General features: G+C 41.8%; 1 protein-coding gene across 7 annotated transcripts in view; it reads right to left on the minus strand.

The window, feature by feature from the left end:
• The window catches only part of LOC138755825 (intermembrane lipid transfer protein VPS13B-like), a 1263706-nt gene that overhangs the window by 128537 nt on the left and 1117313 nt on the right, over window positions 1-17856 (minus strand). For all 7 annotated transcript variants that reach the window (XR_011352575.1, XM_069922506.1, XM_069922508.1 and 4 more), the window contains 3 exons: window positions 15051-15247; window positions 5567-5745; window positions 4155-4504 (listed from right to left, as the gene is read on the minus strand). Coding sequence is in view for 6 of the 7 variants with exons in the window: in XM_069922506.1 (XP_069778607.1) it covers window positions 4155-4504; window positions 5567-5745; window positions 15051-15247 (726 nt within the window). In the remaining variant the exon portion in view is untranslated. The remainder of the gene's footprint in view (window positions 1-4154; window positions 4505-5566; window positions 5746-15050; window positions 15248-17856) is intronic.

A 17856-nucleotide genomic window follows, 5' to 3' on the forward strand; every position in this document is an offset into this window, starting at 1 on the left:
ATATTATTAAGCTATTCGTAATTCAAGCAACCGGCAACCTCGAGGAGCTGTCAAAAAAAATTGAAAAAACCATATAAATTTTAAAAATTAAAATGAATAAAACTTTACATAAAAGTTTAAAATTGTAAATGTAAATGTTCTCTGAAGTAACACATAAAACTTTGGTGAAAATGGAAGCAAATCATCAGGCCAGCAGAGGGCCTTGGTCCTGCTTTGATTGTTGCAGCTGTTTAAATAAAGTTGTGTTTGAATAAAATGGCGTTGCCCAGGATGTAGAGCTGGTTGATGCCGCTCGCCATTGGGGTGAGTCTCTCAAAGTGTCTCTATATCCCTGCTTTATTAGGAATATGATGAAGTGCACTGTATTAGAAAGGCTTTATCTGTTAACATGGGGGTGGGGGAGAGGTTAATGATCGACAGTGTTATTCTTTGTCTTTCGGGTGACTCCGTGGAGGGGGAGGAACCTGCAGATGTAGCGATGGTTAAATGTTTTCAAAAAATGTGATGGAAAATAAAATATCATGCTTTGAGGTTTATAGATTCATGCAAATGCAAGTACAGTGTTGTAATTTTGTCTTTTAAATTGTTTATACTTAATACAGGTGTATTAGGCATTCAAGCAACCAGAAAACTCACTTATCCAGGATCTACCAATCCCTGTAGGTGCCAAATACCAGGGACTTTACTCCATAAATATTGATTTAGGACCCATAATTGGCAATAGTTCCGAAGCCCAACTCTGCATGGCTCCAAAACATGACCCTTCCTCAAGCACAAGAACTAGGATGTTCGTGTCTGAGCAGTTTAAAGTTTGGAGCAATCAGCGAAGTGAACCCAATATTCCTCTGAAAAGTGAGAAACCCCACCAGCAAGGGATGGCGTGATGAAAGGAAAAATAGCAAGACGTGTAACAGGGAAGGAAACTGAAAGAAAAACACGAAGAGCATGTGATGGGGCAGAAAAAAATAACGCAGGAGGATTAAAGAAAACGTTGAGCTCCAGGACATGGTTCTGCAATTCAGTTTCTAGCTGCTGAATTATTCAACGCTACCTCCCACACTTGGGAAAACGCCATGTAACCCAGCCTACAAGAATAACTTGATCCAGTGCACCATACTCACAGGAGCGTGGCCTTGTGCCTTTGGGGGCCAAGGCTGGCCAGCTGCTCCCCAGCCTCAAGAGAGTGAAAGAGTATAATTTAAAAACAAAGGGAAGAAAGTGAACAGAGGTACAGTCGTCAACTACTCTGTTATGTAGGAGCTGCCTAACACCAATAAAGGAATGGCCCATATCGACATCAGTTTGTAAGCAGCGTCAGTGATATTAAGGATCTGACGCAGGTTAATAAAATTATAAATCACTCATTCTTGTGTCATTGTTAAATGATATAGACACTGACATCAATGCAGTGACCCAAAGAATGGGACGTTTTTGCAACAATTTAGTTAATGACATAAATCAGATCGAAGTAGTCATGAGGATCAGTTGTAACCTTATTATGAACCATAGCACTGGCTAACAAAGGTCTTGCTTCCTGAACACTTTTGGGTGTATTTTATGGATTTTGGGACAGCTGATCACAAAAATCACCTTAACATTTTCCTATCACGTACCATTTTTTAGGTATAACCTATTTTTGTGATTTCTTGTCATATTTTAAGTCTACTTCAAGCAAAAAAAAAAATCATGAAGTACAACATGATTCATTTCCTGCATTCCCATTTGGACGTCTTCCCCGCTGATCTGGGTGCAGTCAGTGACAAACATGGTGAAAGGTTTCACCAGGCCATTGAGACCATGGTAAAGCGGTAACAGGGCAATTGGAATCCATCAGTGTTGGCTGATTATTTTTGGACACTGACACTGACAGGCCTTAGATGCTGAGTACAATTGAAAATCAGTGGAAAAAACCTTTTTGAGTCAGTTGAACTAACACAATGTGTCCGCGTCATTATGTGATGAAACCTGCTAAATTCAATAAAGGTTAATTTAATGTTTCTTCAACTTCCGATGTGATACAGCAAATCTGAACTTATTGCGTTCACCTTGAAGTTGTCTACCATAATCCCCTTTTTTCAGGAAGCGAACCTTTTGATAAAATTTGTTGTCCAGTGTGGTTAGCTAACCTTATACCTGGGGGGGGGGAAAATATATAGAGACAACATGTGGCTGTGTTCTTTATTAAATGGAGATATGATAGAGTGATTTGCATCAGTGAAAAGAAGCCTTTATTATAAAATGAGAGCAAACCTATCTACATCTTAATTACATAAGATCTTGGTAAGGGAAAAATAGGCTACACCGCATCAAGGTCTGGTCTCCCCCAGAAAGAAATGGATGCTTTCCCTGGAAGAACTGCAACCAAGGTTTATCAAATTGATTCCTTGAATGAAGCCTGAGGTGTTGTCCAATAAGGATAGATTAAAACAAACAGGTCTTATATTCATTAGACTTAAGAAAACTCCCACTGAAACATGCAGAATTCATGATGAAGTGCACGCAGGGTGATAATGGATGTCTAGAATCAGTGGTTGATAAGGAGTTTGATTAATTTGAATTGACTTTGAGATACAGCAAGATACCAGGCCCTTCTGGCCCATGAACCTGCACTGCTCAGATACACCCAGGTGACCAATTAATCCATAAGACCTTGGAATGCGGGAGGAAACTGGAATATCCTGAGGAAACCCACACGGTCACAGGGAAAACGTACAAACTCCTTACAGACAGTGTTGGATCGGATTGTCGCTGGCGGTGCAATAACATTGCTTGACATTTATTCATTTAAAGCAGTGGTTTTCTAACATTTTCTTTCCACTCACATACCACCTTAAGTATTCCCTATGCCATAGCTGCTCTGTGATTACTTAAGGTGGTGTGTGAGTAGGGAAAAAAAGGTTGAGAACCACTGCTCAAGACCCAATTGTTACTGAAATTGAGAAAAATTTTCAGTGGCCCATTTCCTTTGGAGTTATGAAACCGTGCACAAAACAAGTCAATTAGAAGGGGGTTAAGCGAGTCAATAGAGTTAAGTTAAAGTAATTCTGTTTTCATGTTTAAAGATAATTAAAATCAACTTTTGTTGAAGTAACCATTTGTCTTGGTGAATATCTGTCACTGCTAGGTTTTGGGGTCCTCTGTGCTCGTAGCAGGGGAAACACAAAAGTCTGCAGATGCTAAGATTGGGGTAAAAATGCACAGAAATGCTGGAGGAACTTAGCCAGTCTCGCAATGTCAGAAGATATATTACCTTGAAGAAGGGCTAAGGCTCAAAATGTCGGAAATATATCTTTACCTCCTATGGATGCTACGAGATCAGCTGAGCTCCTCCAGCATTTCTGGGAGTTTGAATCAACGTTTTGGGCCTGGGCCCTTTGTCATGTGACTTTCTGGTCTAGCTTTATTCAGCTGATCCACTGCACAGTCTCTTCGAGGGATGCCTACCATGAAAATGTTTTCCTCCATACCTGATGAAGAGCCCAGGCTTGAAACGTTGATTACATCCTATGGATGCTTCACGACCTGTTGAGTTTCTCCTGCACATCTGTGCACTGCACTTGACCCCAGCATCTGCAGGCTTTCCTGTTTAACTCTATTCATGCATGGCACTGTGTTAAAGAGAACAAGTGCAGGCCATCATTTTTTACCAACGGGAGGTCCACTCAAGCGCATGGTAACAGCAGGGAAGAAACTGCCCTGGAATCTTGAGATGTGCGTTTTCAAATTCATGTATCTTCTACCCAATGGAAGGGGGATGAAGAGAGTGTGACTTGGGTGGGATTAAAGACTACTCATACTGATTTTAGACCCCTGGATAGTAAGTCCATTGTTGGCACAGAATAAAATTTTAGAATTCCACTTAGTGAGCTTTCATGTTTGTTTTTTGATAAGTAGTTGTAAAAGATCGGTGCCTATTATTTCAGGATTGATGTTCTTTGCATTGATAACAGCTGGGGGCAAACAAGTGTTGCTCTCTTCTGAATACTGCAAATCAAGTTTACATTTAGGTCAACTGTGCATTTTACATCTGACACCGACAGAAATCTTTTGCAGAAAAGAGTTTGGTTACAATTCAGTCATGACCTCACTGAACCTACTCTGATAATCTCAAATAAAAGCAATGAGCTGCTGCAGTTCCACTTGTTCGAACATACCTGCTTCCAAGCACGGACTGCTGTGTCCAGAGAATGAATTACATGTTGCCCCACGTGGATAACCACCGGATCAACAAAGACATTTCCGTCGATTAGTTGCTCTGCAAAGCTTTTGCTGACAGCCACTTGTCCGTGAAGAGTCAAGGGGTTAGAAACGCTGAGCATGGTGAGATTGCGGTATTCCAGCAGATTACATTTGGCGATGGTGGAGAACTGAAGCTCCCGGCACACGGGTCCATCGGACCATTGGCGCAAGTAGACGTTTGGATTTTTCAGAGAAATGACCATGAATTCTTGCTCTGCAGGCAGCTTTCTATCAGGGATGAATGGATGGAGGCAGCTGGGTTGAGCTATGGCATAAAATGAATACTTCAAGTTACCATGTTCTTAATATTATATAGAACTAAAATGTTTAATTGATTGATGATTGGGATTCAACTAAGAAATTTGCAGAAGTTTGCTATGACACTGGAAATCCTGGCAAAATTCTACAGATGTGTAGTGGGAGGTGGGCTGACTGGTTCCATCAAGTTCTTTGACCTCAACTCACCAGCAGGCCTGTGTGCATCGAAGTCTGGTCTAACTAATGTTTTGTAAAAACACAAAAGATAAAAATACAGTGGTTTTTAAAGTTGCAACATAAAGCCCTAACTTTTATGTCTTATGAAGAGATCATACAATATGCCTTGTTGCCACTTGTAGAGATCTATGTGCTTGAAATTCAATGTCCCATTCCTTAGTGTCTTGCCATTTACCATATATACCATTGTACCGGACGGGCCCAGAATTTCCAACAGAATTTTAATTTTGAGCGACACCTTTTGCATAAGACGCCCCCCGCCCCCAAAATCTGGCACTTACCGCTGACCAGTTAAAAGCAAATCACAATATTTTAATAACAAATGATCATTTAAAGGTTTGCAATTTATTTTGATGTTTTAAAATAAACCACTGTTGACCTCCGTAACCAGCTGTTTAAAGCCTGTACAGAGTCGACAGCAGTCGGACCCCGCAGAGTAGCATTGAAACCTCTGATAACTAATGGGGCGTGCTTGAAATTGCATTGGTGCTGGCAGGAAAGTGGGGGCAGAGTTGAGAATTCATCATTAAGGTAAGGATTTTTAGACCCGGTGTATAGGACGACCCGATTTTAAGGTGAATTTTTTGTATCAGATCGACCTTTACAGCGGCACATACGGTCTTGATGTCCTACCCCTATCGGAGTTCCCAACATGCATCATATCACTCCTGGATTTGATTTTTCTTTATTACGCACCTGTCCAGCTGCAGCAAGTAAGAATCTCAGTGCTTTATATACATTGCACTATGTTTATAACAATAATAAACTCATGATCATTAGAACTGACTGGTTCAACCCAATAGGCATGCTTGTTTTTTCTTCTGTGACATACCTGTACCCAGCTGATCCAAATGATGGCAGAGGTGGAGTTCAATTTCGGCAAGCCGTAGTGAAACTCCAAGGGAAGGAACAAACCACGGGGCAAAACAGGAATCCACCCTGGTGCAGGCTGCCAGGACCATTGGAGACACAAGTTGGTCACAGATGCTCTGAGAGCCCGACTCGGCATCGCTGATGATAAAAAATACTCTGATTAATATCGCGCTTCTCCTGACAAACACTGAAAATCCAAAAAGAATCAAGAAATCCTGTTTATATTAACGATAAACAAGAGCGTTTGCAGATTCTGCGGTCTAGTGCAGTACACAAAGGCACTGGAGAAACCCAGCGCAACACACATTATCCATAGGAAGTAAAAAGGAGGTGACGTTTCGTGCCTTCTTCAGGAATTTCAAAAATCAGACAGACACTTAATAAAAAGGCGGAGGGGGGAGTTCATCGAAGATTTGTTTCTAAAACTAAAATGAAGGCATATGATTTTCACTGTATATTGGTAAAAATTAACCATTGGATGCTGATAAAAAAACTACAAAATATTCTACATTTTCTAAAGATATTTAAGGAAGCAATGCCAGACTATCAGAAGTGGGCTGTCACTTTCATAAGATTTTGAATGAGACCCCATGTAAATTATTTCTTTATGGCACAAAAGGACCACGTTAAGCTTAGTTTCTCTTGACTATTACAAACGAAAAGGTGGATATTTCGTGGCAAGTGTTTCTTCTTACTTTCAGTGCTCATTATTCCAAAATTCACAGTGGGGCTTAGACACACTTACGCCAAAGCAGTATGGAGACAATGAGAAAAACAAGAAAATTGATGCTAGCCTTAATTCCCAGAGGAAAGTAATTGACAATGGCATCAAATCATTTCAAGGATGTAGAGATTGACCAGGATGCTGTCTGGATTGGAGAAAGTGTCACATGGAGCAAGGTTGACATGGTTTGGAGACAGTGAAGAGATTGACCAGGATCCTGTCTGGATTGGAGAAGATGTCACATGCAGCAAGGTTGACATGGTTTGGAGACAGAAGAGATTGACCAGGATGCAGTCTGGATTGGTGAAGGTGTCACATGGAGCAAGGTTGACATGGTTTGGAGACAGTGAAGAGATTGACCAGGATGCTGTCTGGATTGGAGAAGATGTCACATGAAGCAAGGTTGACATGGTATGGAGACAGTGAAGAGATTGACCAGGATGTTGTCTGGATTGGAGAAGATGTCACATGGAGCAAGGTTGACATGGTTTGGAGACAGAAGAGATTGACCAGGATGCTGTCTGGATTGGAGAAGATGGCACATGAAGCAAGGTTGACATGGTTTTCTGGATTGGAGAACATGTCACATGAAGCCAGGCTTTTCTCTTTGGTGTGACAAAAGATAAGAGGTGATATATAAATGAGGCAGATAAGATAGGCAGGCACTACTTCTTTCCTAGAGCAACATTCACAACTACCAGAAGACATCTATTTAAGGTGAGTGGAGAAGTCAGAGGTAAGCTGTTCTACACAGAGAGTAGTGGTTGCCTGGAATCCATTGCCAGGAGTGGTGAGGGAGGCTGGTACAACAGGGACATTTAAAAGACTCTTGGATAGGTACATGGATGGCAGAAAAATAGAAGATTATAGACGTGAGGTCAGGAAATATAAGATTACTGTGGAGTAGGTTTCTGTAGGTCAGCACAACATCATGGGCTGAAAGGCCTGTCCTGTACTGTAATGTTCCATGTTATTAATCAAGGGGCAGAAGGAAGCGAGAGCTCAATTAAGGATACTTTTTGAAGGATAATACTGGACAACAAAGATTTTGCTTCTGAACACTTTTGGGTGTATTTTATAGATTTTGAGCTGCTGATCACAAAAATCACTTTAAAATTTTCTTATCACGTACTGTTTTTTAGATATAACCTATTTTTGTGATTTCCTGTCATAGTTTAAGTCTACTTCAAACAGACAAAACCACGAAGTGCATTATGTCTTTGAAAATTCATTTTCTGCATTCAGACTTGGACGTCTTCCCTGCGGACCTTGGTGCAGTCAGGGACCAACATGGTGAAAGGTTTCACCAGGACTTTGTGACCATGGAAAACTGGTATATGGTCAACTGAAATCCCTCAATGCTGGCCAACTATATTGTTGGACAATGACATGAGAGGCATCAGATGCTGAGTACAAATGAAAATCAGCGGCAAAACATTTTTAGGTCAGTTGAACTAATGCAATGAGTCGGCATCATTATGCGATTAAACATGTTAAATTAAATAAAGTTAATTTACTGTTTCTCTCACTTTCGACGTGATACAAAAAATCTGGAATTATCTTTGTGTTCAGCTTGAAGTTTTCTATCATAATCCCCAGTTTTTTTTCAGGAATCAAATTTTTTGAAAAAAATTAATGTCCAGTGTAATGAACTCCACCAAGTGAAACAAAAATGCAGAGGCTTCCACTCGACTTTCTCTAGTTCACTTGCTTCAGACAGCTGGTAAAATGTTTCCATTTGATCAGTAACCCAATGAAGGGCCACTTAGCAACATCCGAACATAAAAGAGAAATTTAATACACCCAAGTCTCTGAATTCTTTTGCATTCAAAACACATCCCTGAACCCTCAAATTGGAGGTGGTTTTGCCAAGACATCGTCCTTAATGTGAAACAGATATGATTTTTTTTATACATTCTGTAATGTATCTGTTGCTTCGTGAAATAGAAATGCATTCAATGTCACTCCAGAAATGTTTCAACTAAACAGATTGTGATACCAAATTATTGGCATACAATGTTATTGGTTGGTATTCAGCATCTTTCAGCAAGAAAAACTTGTCAATGACCAATTGTCATTCATTTTTGGAATGCTTCTATCATTTGCCACTTTAATTCCCTATGCCACTCTGCTCTGTCCGATTGGTCTTTGGCTTGATGCATTGTCAAAACAAAATCCCAACCTCTTCTGTCTGGACATGTTACAGCCTTCTAGACACAATCCTGAAATCTACACCTTCAGGCCATTTGAGTTTTTTTGTGCAATAAACAAATGTGCAGGAGAAACTCAGATCACACAGCATCCATAGGAAATAAAGGGGAAACAACGTTTTGATGAAGGGCTCAAGCCCGAAACATCGGTTATGTATTTTTTCCTTTGTTGTGTTTTACTTCAACCATGGTGTCTACAGATTTTCATGTTTTACAACCAATGTTTTGCACCTGGGCCCTTCGTCAGGCCAAGTCACTGGATGTATTTAAGGCAGAGATTGATGTTCTTGATTAGCCAGGGTTTTGGGGAGAAGGCCAGGGAGTGGGGCTGAATGGGAGAATGGATCAGCTCATGATTGAATGGCGGGGCAGTACGAATGTACTGAATAGATTATTTCTGCTCCTATCCCTTATGGTCTTGTGGAAACGCTAGTTAGCCTTTACTTCCTATGGACTCTATGTGACCTGCTGAGTTTCTCCAGCACATTTGTGTATTAGATTCGACTCCAGCATCTACAGACTTCCTTGTTTAACTTGATTTCTTTATCGCTCTCCATCTCCGAAATTGGTTCAGCTTGTTTTTTTTTCTCCATTCCTTTTTTTTCTCTCCAGACATGCCTTCCTGCTCTACATTTTGCAATCCCTTCATTTTCTTTTGTCAATTTTCTTTGTCTATGGCGCAGATAACATGTTTACAAGTCTTCTTTCTCATCCTTATTTCTCTTTCTGCAGCTGCTCTTACACCAAATCACTAGTTCCTTCTCTGTTGTTCCTGATTTTTGTCTGTCTCTCATTAGGCAGAGAAGAAAGCTGAACCAGTTGATCACCGTTCCCTTTACCTTGGTCACTTAATTTCAGCCAACAACCGCTGTGTAAATTACTTTCAAGTTGGAGGGGAAGAAACGTCTAATTATTGGACATGTCAAGAGATGCACCAACTCTGCGCCAACAGCATCAACAGTAGTCATGTACACACCACATTCTCGTTGTGTTGGTAACTTATTTAACATCATTCATGGGGATAGCTGGCAAGACAGGTCAGAGAGTCACAGAGCTATACGACTTGCCCAACTTGTCCATGCCGATCATGTTGCTAATCTGAGGAAGTCCTGCCTACCCACGATAGGCCCCTGACCCTTTCTAATCCACATGCCCTTTAGATGTCATGTGCACTCATCTCTACCACCTCCTCTAGTAGCTCATTTCATATACTAACCACCCTTAGTGTGAAATATTTATCCCTTGGGCCCTGGATAAAATCTCTCCCTACCATTTCACCACAAGCCTCTGTTCTCTAGTTTTAGACTTCCTCACCCTGGGGAAAAAGACTGTGACCATTCACCTCACTGATCATGGCGCTTATAGTCCGAACCTTGGTGGTAGTGAACCACCTTCTTGAACCACTGCAAACCTACATAAAAAAGGTACCGTGTTTGCTGTTGTATAAACAACTCTGTATCGGATGACACCTGGAACTTGCACCTAAAATGTTGGTTTTGAGTGATAAGACTAAAATTGGCCAATTCTGATGAAATGGAAAGAAAGTATTACACCTGACAATACTGAATATAGGAGGTCATGTCCTTAAAAAAAAATCAGATATAATGTAAAATATGTAAAGGTGAACTTTTATAAGACGTGGGGAACATTCATGGAGTATTACCATAATTTTACGCATTAGGGTGTTTGGATGGTCCTTAATAGTGCCGTCAGATTTCCGAGGGTCATCCTTAGTTTCTTATTGTTATTAGAAAGGCAAGGAGAGGTTTAATTATTGGGGTGGGGGGGAGGGGGGGGTTCTCTCTTTTTAATTTTCTTTTTCAATATTTTTGACATAGCGGGTTTGGTCTGAAGGGGCGCACACAATTTTTATTATGTATCAACAAGATTTTATTTGAAATGTTCAAATTTTTTGTCTTTTCTCAGACAAATGTGTATTTTTTTAAATTAAATTCAATAAAGATACTTTAAAAAGGAAGAATTTTGAAGATGGTGGTGAATTACGTGTGTTATGTCTGGTTGTGTATCTGCGCCTTTTTCATAGAAACATAGAAGATAGGAGCAGGAGTAGGTCATTCGGCCCTTCGAGCCTGTTCCACCATTCAACGAGATCATGGCTGGTCTTAAAGTTCAGTACCCCGTCCCCGCCTTCTCTCCGTAACCATTAATACCCTTATACTGAAGAAATAGATCTAATTCCCTCTTAAATAGATTTAATGAACCTGCCTCCACTGCCCTCTGTGGCAATGAATTCCACAGATTCACCACCCTCTGGGTCAAGAAATTCCTCCTCATCTCGGTCCTAAATGGTTTGCCTATTATCCTCAAACCATGGCCCCGGGTTCTGGATTTTCCCACCATTGGAAACAACCCATCTGCATCCATTCTGTCCAGTCCTGCCAGAATTTTATAGGTCTCTATGAGATCCCCTCTCAATCTTCTAAACTCCAGCGAGTACAATCCCAATTTGCGCAATCTTTCCTCATAAGTCATTCCTGCCATTCCAGGTATCAGCCTGGTGAATCGCCTCTGCACTCCCTCCATTGTAAGAACATCCTTCCTTAGATCAGATGACCAAAACTGCACACAATACTCCAGGTGGGGTCTCACCAAGGCTCTGTACAGCTGCAGTAAGGTATCCTTGTTCCTAGACTCAAACCCTATTGATATGAAGGCCAACATACCATTTGCCTTTTTATCTGCCTGCTTTACCTGCATGCTCGCCTTCAGAGACTGGTGTACAAGTACCCCTAGGTCTCTCTGCACTTCCCCATCTCTTAATCTGAGGCTGGAGAATGCTGTTCCGTTGTGTTGTACTTGTACAATCAGATGACATTAAACTTGACTTAAATGCTGCAGAGAACAACATGGAAAGTTCTCCCCATGCTTTAGCTCTACAGCTTACCAAGAACAGGCTGCTAACATACTAAAATATTCATGACACACTCTCTTCTCCCACCTCCTATCAGACAGAAGGCTTAAGAGTGTGAAAGAAAGTTATCAAGTTCCTGAATGAACCCTGGAAAAGCCCGTTCATGCTGCCCTTGCCTGGTGCAAATTGATCTTTTTCATTGAAATTGCGCTGTTTATATGTTTGTATAAATGCTAGCCTGGTTGCAGGAAAAAACCCTTCTCACTGTGCTAGGTATTTTGTAACAAATAAACAAACTTAAACTTGAAGCAAGGCACTGCAGGAACTCAGCAGATTGAGTGGCATCAGTGGGAGAAAAAGAGTTGTCAAAGTTTCAAGTCAGAACTCTTCATCAAGACTGCATGGTTTTGTATTTGGCTCACCAGTAAACTCCCCAATAACTCTGGAAATGCATATAATCCTGGAACAAAGTATAACTTTCTTATCGGTTTGCAGAAGCATTACACCAGACAATGAAGATTTTGCTTCTTCAGCGCTTTTGGGAGTATTGTAAGGTAAAACATCATGAGATGGGAATGTGTAAGGAGTTACCCTGTACAGGGCTGTAACAAGATGTGAATGCATCCTTGTACTTACAAGATAAGAGAGACATTGATGGATTGAGAGGCAGGAAGCTAGCAGGGAAAGGATAGCAACAGTTTTAGTCATTGGACAAGTAATGATATGATGATGTTCTAAGCACGTATCCAAGGGTATAAAAAATCACCATTTTGCTGATAACGGCAGAATGCATTCTCCGACTAACATGGTTAGTCGCAAGTGTTACAATCCGGTAATAAAGAACAAAGAACCCTGATTTCGACTCAGCCTGGTGTTTGTCTCACTCATTCATGAACAAAGCAGACCTAACAGTATTTTAATGGATTTTGAGCTGCTGAATCTTGAAAATCACCTTAACATTTTCCCATCACGTACCATTTTTTAAGATATAACCTATTTTTGTGATTTCCTGTCAGATCTTTAACATGCTTCATGAGTACAAAACCATGAAGTGAAATGTCATTGAAAATTCATTTTCTGCTTTTCCACTTGGACATCTTCCCCGCTGATCTTGGTGCTGTCAGTGACAAACATGGTGAAAGGGCATTGAGACCATGGAAAAGTGGTTTCAGGGCAAATGGAATCCATCAATGCTGGACGACTATTGTTGGACACCGACACGAGAGGCATCAGATGCTGAGTACAAATGGAAATAGCGGCAAACATTTTAAAATCAGTTGAACTAACGCAATGGGTCACCATCATTATGCAATTAAACCTGCTAAATTCAATAAAAATTAATTCAATGTTTCTCCAACTTCCTACGTGATACAACAAATATGAAATCATTTTTGTGTTCAGCTTGGAGTTGTCTATCATAATCTCCCATTTTTTTTCAGGAAGAAAATCTTTCGAAAAAAATTACTGACCAACGTTATCAGATAAAATGCAGTGAACAAGGAGCTTTTAGAGCAAATGGACAATATTTCGATTAAAGGTTGTAAGCCACAAATGACAGAGGTGAGAAGGAGCAGTAAAGAAGGTAAGAATTCAATAATTCAGATGTGAGATAGCTGAAGTAACAGAATCAACTTGAAGGGACAAATTAAATGAAATTGAAGATGTTCAAAGCTAAATCAGGAATCATATGGGCTGGAGATCGGGAGAGATGTGGCTGTTGAGAAATTATAAATTTTTTTAAATTTAATTTAGAGATACAGCATGGAAACAGGCCCTTCCAACCCACTAGATGATGGCGCCCAAATACACCCAAGTGACCAATTAACCCCGTATATCTTTGGAATTTTAACTTCAGGCATCACCAGTCCAGTACCCAGCATGGATCAGTAACAACAGAGGTTGTGAGTGAATGAGAGACACAAGAGACTGCAGATGCCGGAATCTGGAGCTAAACACAATCAGCAGGTTGAACGGGGTAAGTTGCAGGAAAAAGAATGGTTAATGTTTTGGGTCTTGAGGAAGGATGTTGACCATCTTTTCTCTCCCACTGATGCTGTTCGACCTGCTGAGGTTCCTCTAGCAGGTAATTTTTTGATACTTGAATAGGTCTTGCATCAGGTTTAGGAAATCAGCTGTCTCCTTTTGGATCAGTGACAGTAACTTGTTTTTCAACTTTAACTCTCGTCCCAGAATTCAACAATTTGATTTTGTTTTTACTTTCCAAAAAAAAGAGGAAGCAAATGGATCAAAGAGGATATAGAACAGTACAGCACATGAGAAGGCCCTTCAGCCACGACGTGTACTCCAAAAGTGTCCTATATCCCTCTAGGACCTCCATATTCATGGGGCTATCTAAAAGCCCCTTAAACCTAAGATGCTCAAATGACTTCACCAGTCCTCGGCAGCAGCCATAGGGGATGCAGATGCTGGAGACCGATGCAAGCACCAGAAATGGGGAGAACACCCACCCTTCCTCAGTTGAAAAGGAGAATCTACCCAGCAGGATGGTGACCACGTTAGCAAACCAGTGAGGGGTTCAGCGGCTGAAGGACCCCACAGGAAAGGTGAACACGAAAGTCGACCAGCAAGGGGCTCAGCGGCTGAGTGAGCCACACGGGTGACTTATAGTCAGGGTCCCGCACGGGCTGCTGGACACTGGCTCATGGGAACCAGGTATTGGAGCCGGGATATGAGAGGGTGCTGAGGGCAGGAACGGCTCCCAAAGGGTCTCGGGCGCTGGAGGCTCCCTGATCGTGTCGGAGGTTGAGATCTGGAGCTCAGGCGGCCGATGGATCGAACAGGAATCAGAGGCTGCGGGAGTGCTGGGGGGGGGGGGGGGAAAATCCACGGACCCTCAGTGACTGAGGGGACTCTCATTTGCTTCTCTTGTTTGAGGAACCTGGAACCTTGAAACAATACTATTGTATCTGCTTCCACCACAATCCATTCCAGACACTCTCTGTGTCAAAAAAACTTGCTCCTCTCACCTTACAGGCCAATATTTGGCAATTTTGCCCTGAAAAATGATTCTGACTATCTACCTTACCTGTTCCTTTCATAATTTTATAAAGTTCTATCTGTGTCTGACACTCCAGAGACAGCAATTCAAGTCTGTCCAATCTCTCTCTGTAGGCAAAATCCTGGCAGTGTCCTGGTAAATCTCTTCTGCTACCCTTTCCAAAACCTCCACATCCTTCCTGTAGTGAGGTGACCAGAACTGCTCTCCAAGTGAGGCCGAAGCAAGATTTTTGTATCTCTACAGCATGAGTTCCTTATTTTTCGATCATGGAAGACAAGTATGCCATGTGCCTTTTTTTTAAAATAGCGTTAGCTCCTTACGTGGCCATTTTGAGTGAGTTATGGAAATGGACCCCAAGATCTTACTGAATATCAGTGCTGTTAATGGTCCTGCCATCAACTGTATACGTGATCCTTAAATTTGCTCTATTATTTCTCTGCCATAACTGTTACTGATTTACAATGACAGGCTTTAAGAAGGGTCACAAAGTCCATTCCATACCAATTATCAATCCATGGGAACAACATCATTTGATATTCAGTCAAGTCTCTCAGAATCCAATTACAGAGTTCTCCTCTTCACCAACACTCATTTCAAATGGAATCCCAATAGACTTACCTCTGATCCTCAGCAGTTTCTTGATTGCTGTTGAGAACAATTCTCCACAGGTCAGAAGCTACAAGATCCTTCTGATCGTGAGCCAAGGTGACGTTCGGTAGCTGGAGCTCACACGCTCTGCTTTCAGACAAACTAAATTCACGGTAAGCCACAAATATTTGTTGAAGCTCGTCCCAATATTCCAAGCTGCATGGTATCTGTTCAAAATAATTAACAAAATAAATAGCTTAACATTATTAAGTCACTTGGATCAAGGTGAATGGACTCTTCAGATGTTTGCGGAGTTAAACCACATAGAACAGCAGAAGTCATATGTTTGCCGAAGTAGATGGGCCAGAAGGAGGTCATTTAGTCCATCACAGGCTGAAAAACATTTGGACAATATAGACTTTCTAGCTCTTGGTTCAAAGCCCAATGAATTTATCAGCAACTTCAGGAGTTTCCTGGACTATGAACGAACCAATTTATGGAAATCCAACATAATTTTTGAAGCATTTTTCAAGATAACAAAAAAAAGTTTTGTGGTATTAATTGTGGGCTGTGTTCGGGTGAATATTCAATGAAATGGAAGAATTATAGCAAGTGTACGTAGGGCAATACATTAGGGTTAGGGTGAGTGGTGCCTGCAGAAAACAGATGTTACTGGCCGATAGAGAAATGGCTTGCAGACAATTCTCAGGAACTGAACGTAACCCGAGGCAACCTGTACTTTTTAAATGTGTTGGCTGCTTCTCCTTTTCTAATAATGAAAAATGCCTCACCTTGGATCAAACTTTATTCCTTGGTTCACCTTTAACCCCACCTCCATCACTGCCCATTGGTTATTCACTTCTGATCAGGGAAGCAGACCCTTTTTAATCAATGTGTCTCGGTCACATAATTTATAAATATTCTTTTGGTTTTTCTTCCCCCCCCCCCCACCCCACAAACAAAGTAATCCCGGGATTTTCACATATCTCCTCTGCACCCTCCCCAGTGCAATCGCCTCCATTCTACAGTATAGTGTCCTGAACTAGAATCATGGAACTGTGAGGCAGAGAAGAGGGTGATTCAGCCAATTGAGCCTATCCCAGTCCTAACTATGGCCTCTCTAAATATCCTGCCCACCTTCTACAACCTGATCTATTTTTCCTGCTTTGTTCCCTTTATATTTCTCAGTAATCTAACATCTTTTGCTCAGCCCCATCCTTGTTTGGCCTCCTCAATTCCATAATCCATGTCATTAGCCAAGGCTGGCACCATAACAGTTCTGGTCACAAAGATTTAGACCTCCTTCCTGCATCATTCACTGAAACAAAATCTTTAGTACTCGTTTATTTTCCTCCCACAAATTGAAGTCAAAATGCAGAAGAAAATGTAGATAAAAGCTGGTCATAAACAGCATCACTTGGGTTAATCATTCCAATTGCACTCCAGACTTTGATAGATTTGATTGTTTCTCAGACCATATGGTGTGTGAAATCCATTCAAGGATAGAACGTAACAGTACCATGCAGGCCCTTTGACCCACAATGTTGTGCTGACCTACCCCACAACAATCTAATCCCTCCCTACCCCACACATATAATCCTTGATTTTACTCACATCTTTTACATGTCCTGATTGTAACAGCCTCTATCATCGCCCCTGGCGTTGCATTTCAGGCACCCACCATTCTCTGTGTAAAAAAAAGACTTACTTCTGATGTTTCCCCTAAACTTTCCTCCACTCGCCTTCATTAGATGTTCTCTAGTATTTGCTGTTTCCCCAAGAAAAGGGTGCTATCTAAGCCCTTCATAATATTAAAAACCTCTGTTGAGTAATTTCTCATCCTTTTTTGCAGAGAAAAGCGCTCTTTTTGACAATCTTGCTTCATAAGACAAGTTCTCCAATCCTACATTGGTAAAAGATGATACACCTCAACTGTTTAACTCGACCCTTCTCCACCTCCTGCTCTCTGACTTAGTGGCACTATACCCTGTACTACCCTGCACTCTTCTCCACCTCCTGCTCTCTGACTTAGTGGCACTATACCCTGTACTACCCTGCTCTCTTCTCCACCTCCTGCTCTCTGACTTAGTGGCACTATACCCTGAACTACCCCGCTCTCTTCTCCACCTCCTGCTCTCTGACTTAGTGGCACTATACCCCGTACTACCCCGCACTCTTCTCCACATCCTGCTCTCTGACTTAGTGGCACTATACCCTGTACTACCCTGCTCTCTTCTCCACCTCCTGCTCTCTGACTTAGTGGCACTATACCCTGTACTACCCCGCTCTCTTCTCCACCTCCTGCTCTCTGACTTAGTGGCACTATACCCCGTACTACCCCGCACTCTTCTCCACCTCCTGCTCTCTGACTTAGTGGCACTATACCCCGTACTACCCCGCACTCTTCTCCACCTCCTGCTCTCTGACTTAGTGCCACTATACCCTGTACTACCCTGCACTCTTCTCCACCTCCTGCTCTCTGACTTAGTGGACTATACCCCGTACTACCCTGCACTCTTCTCCACCTCCTGCTCTCTGACTAAGTGGCACTATACCCTGTACTACCCTGCACTCTTCTCCACATCCTGCTCTCTGACTTAGTGGCACTATACCCTGTACTACCCTGCACTCTTCTCCACCTCCTGCTCTCTGACTTAGTGGCACTATACCCTGTACTACCCTGCACTCTTCACCACCTCCTGCTCTCTGACTTAGTGGCACTATACCCTGTACTACCCCGCACTCTTCTCCACCTCCTGTTCTCTGACTTAGTGGCACTATACCCTGTACTACCCCGCTCTCTTCTCCACCTCCTGCTCTCTGACTTAGTGGCACT

Source organism: Narcine bancroftii, chromosome 2, assembly GCF_036971445.1.
Source record: "Narcine bancroftii isolate sNarBan1 chromosome 2, sNarBan1.hap1, whole genome shotgun sequence".
In the NCBI taxonomy this organism is placed as follows: domain Eukaryota; kingdom Metazoa; phylum Chordata; class Chondrichthyes; order Torpediniformes; family Narcinidae; genus Narcine; species Narcine bancroftii.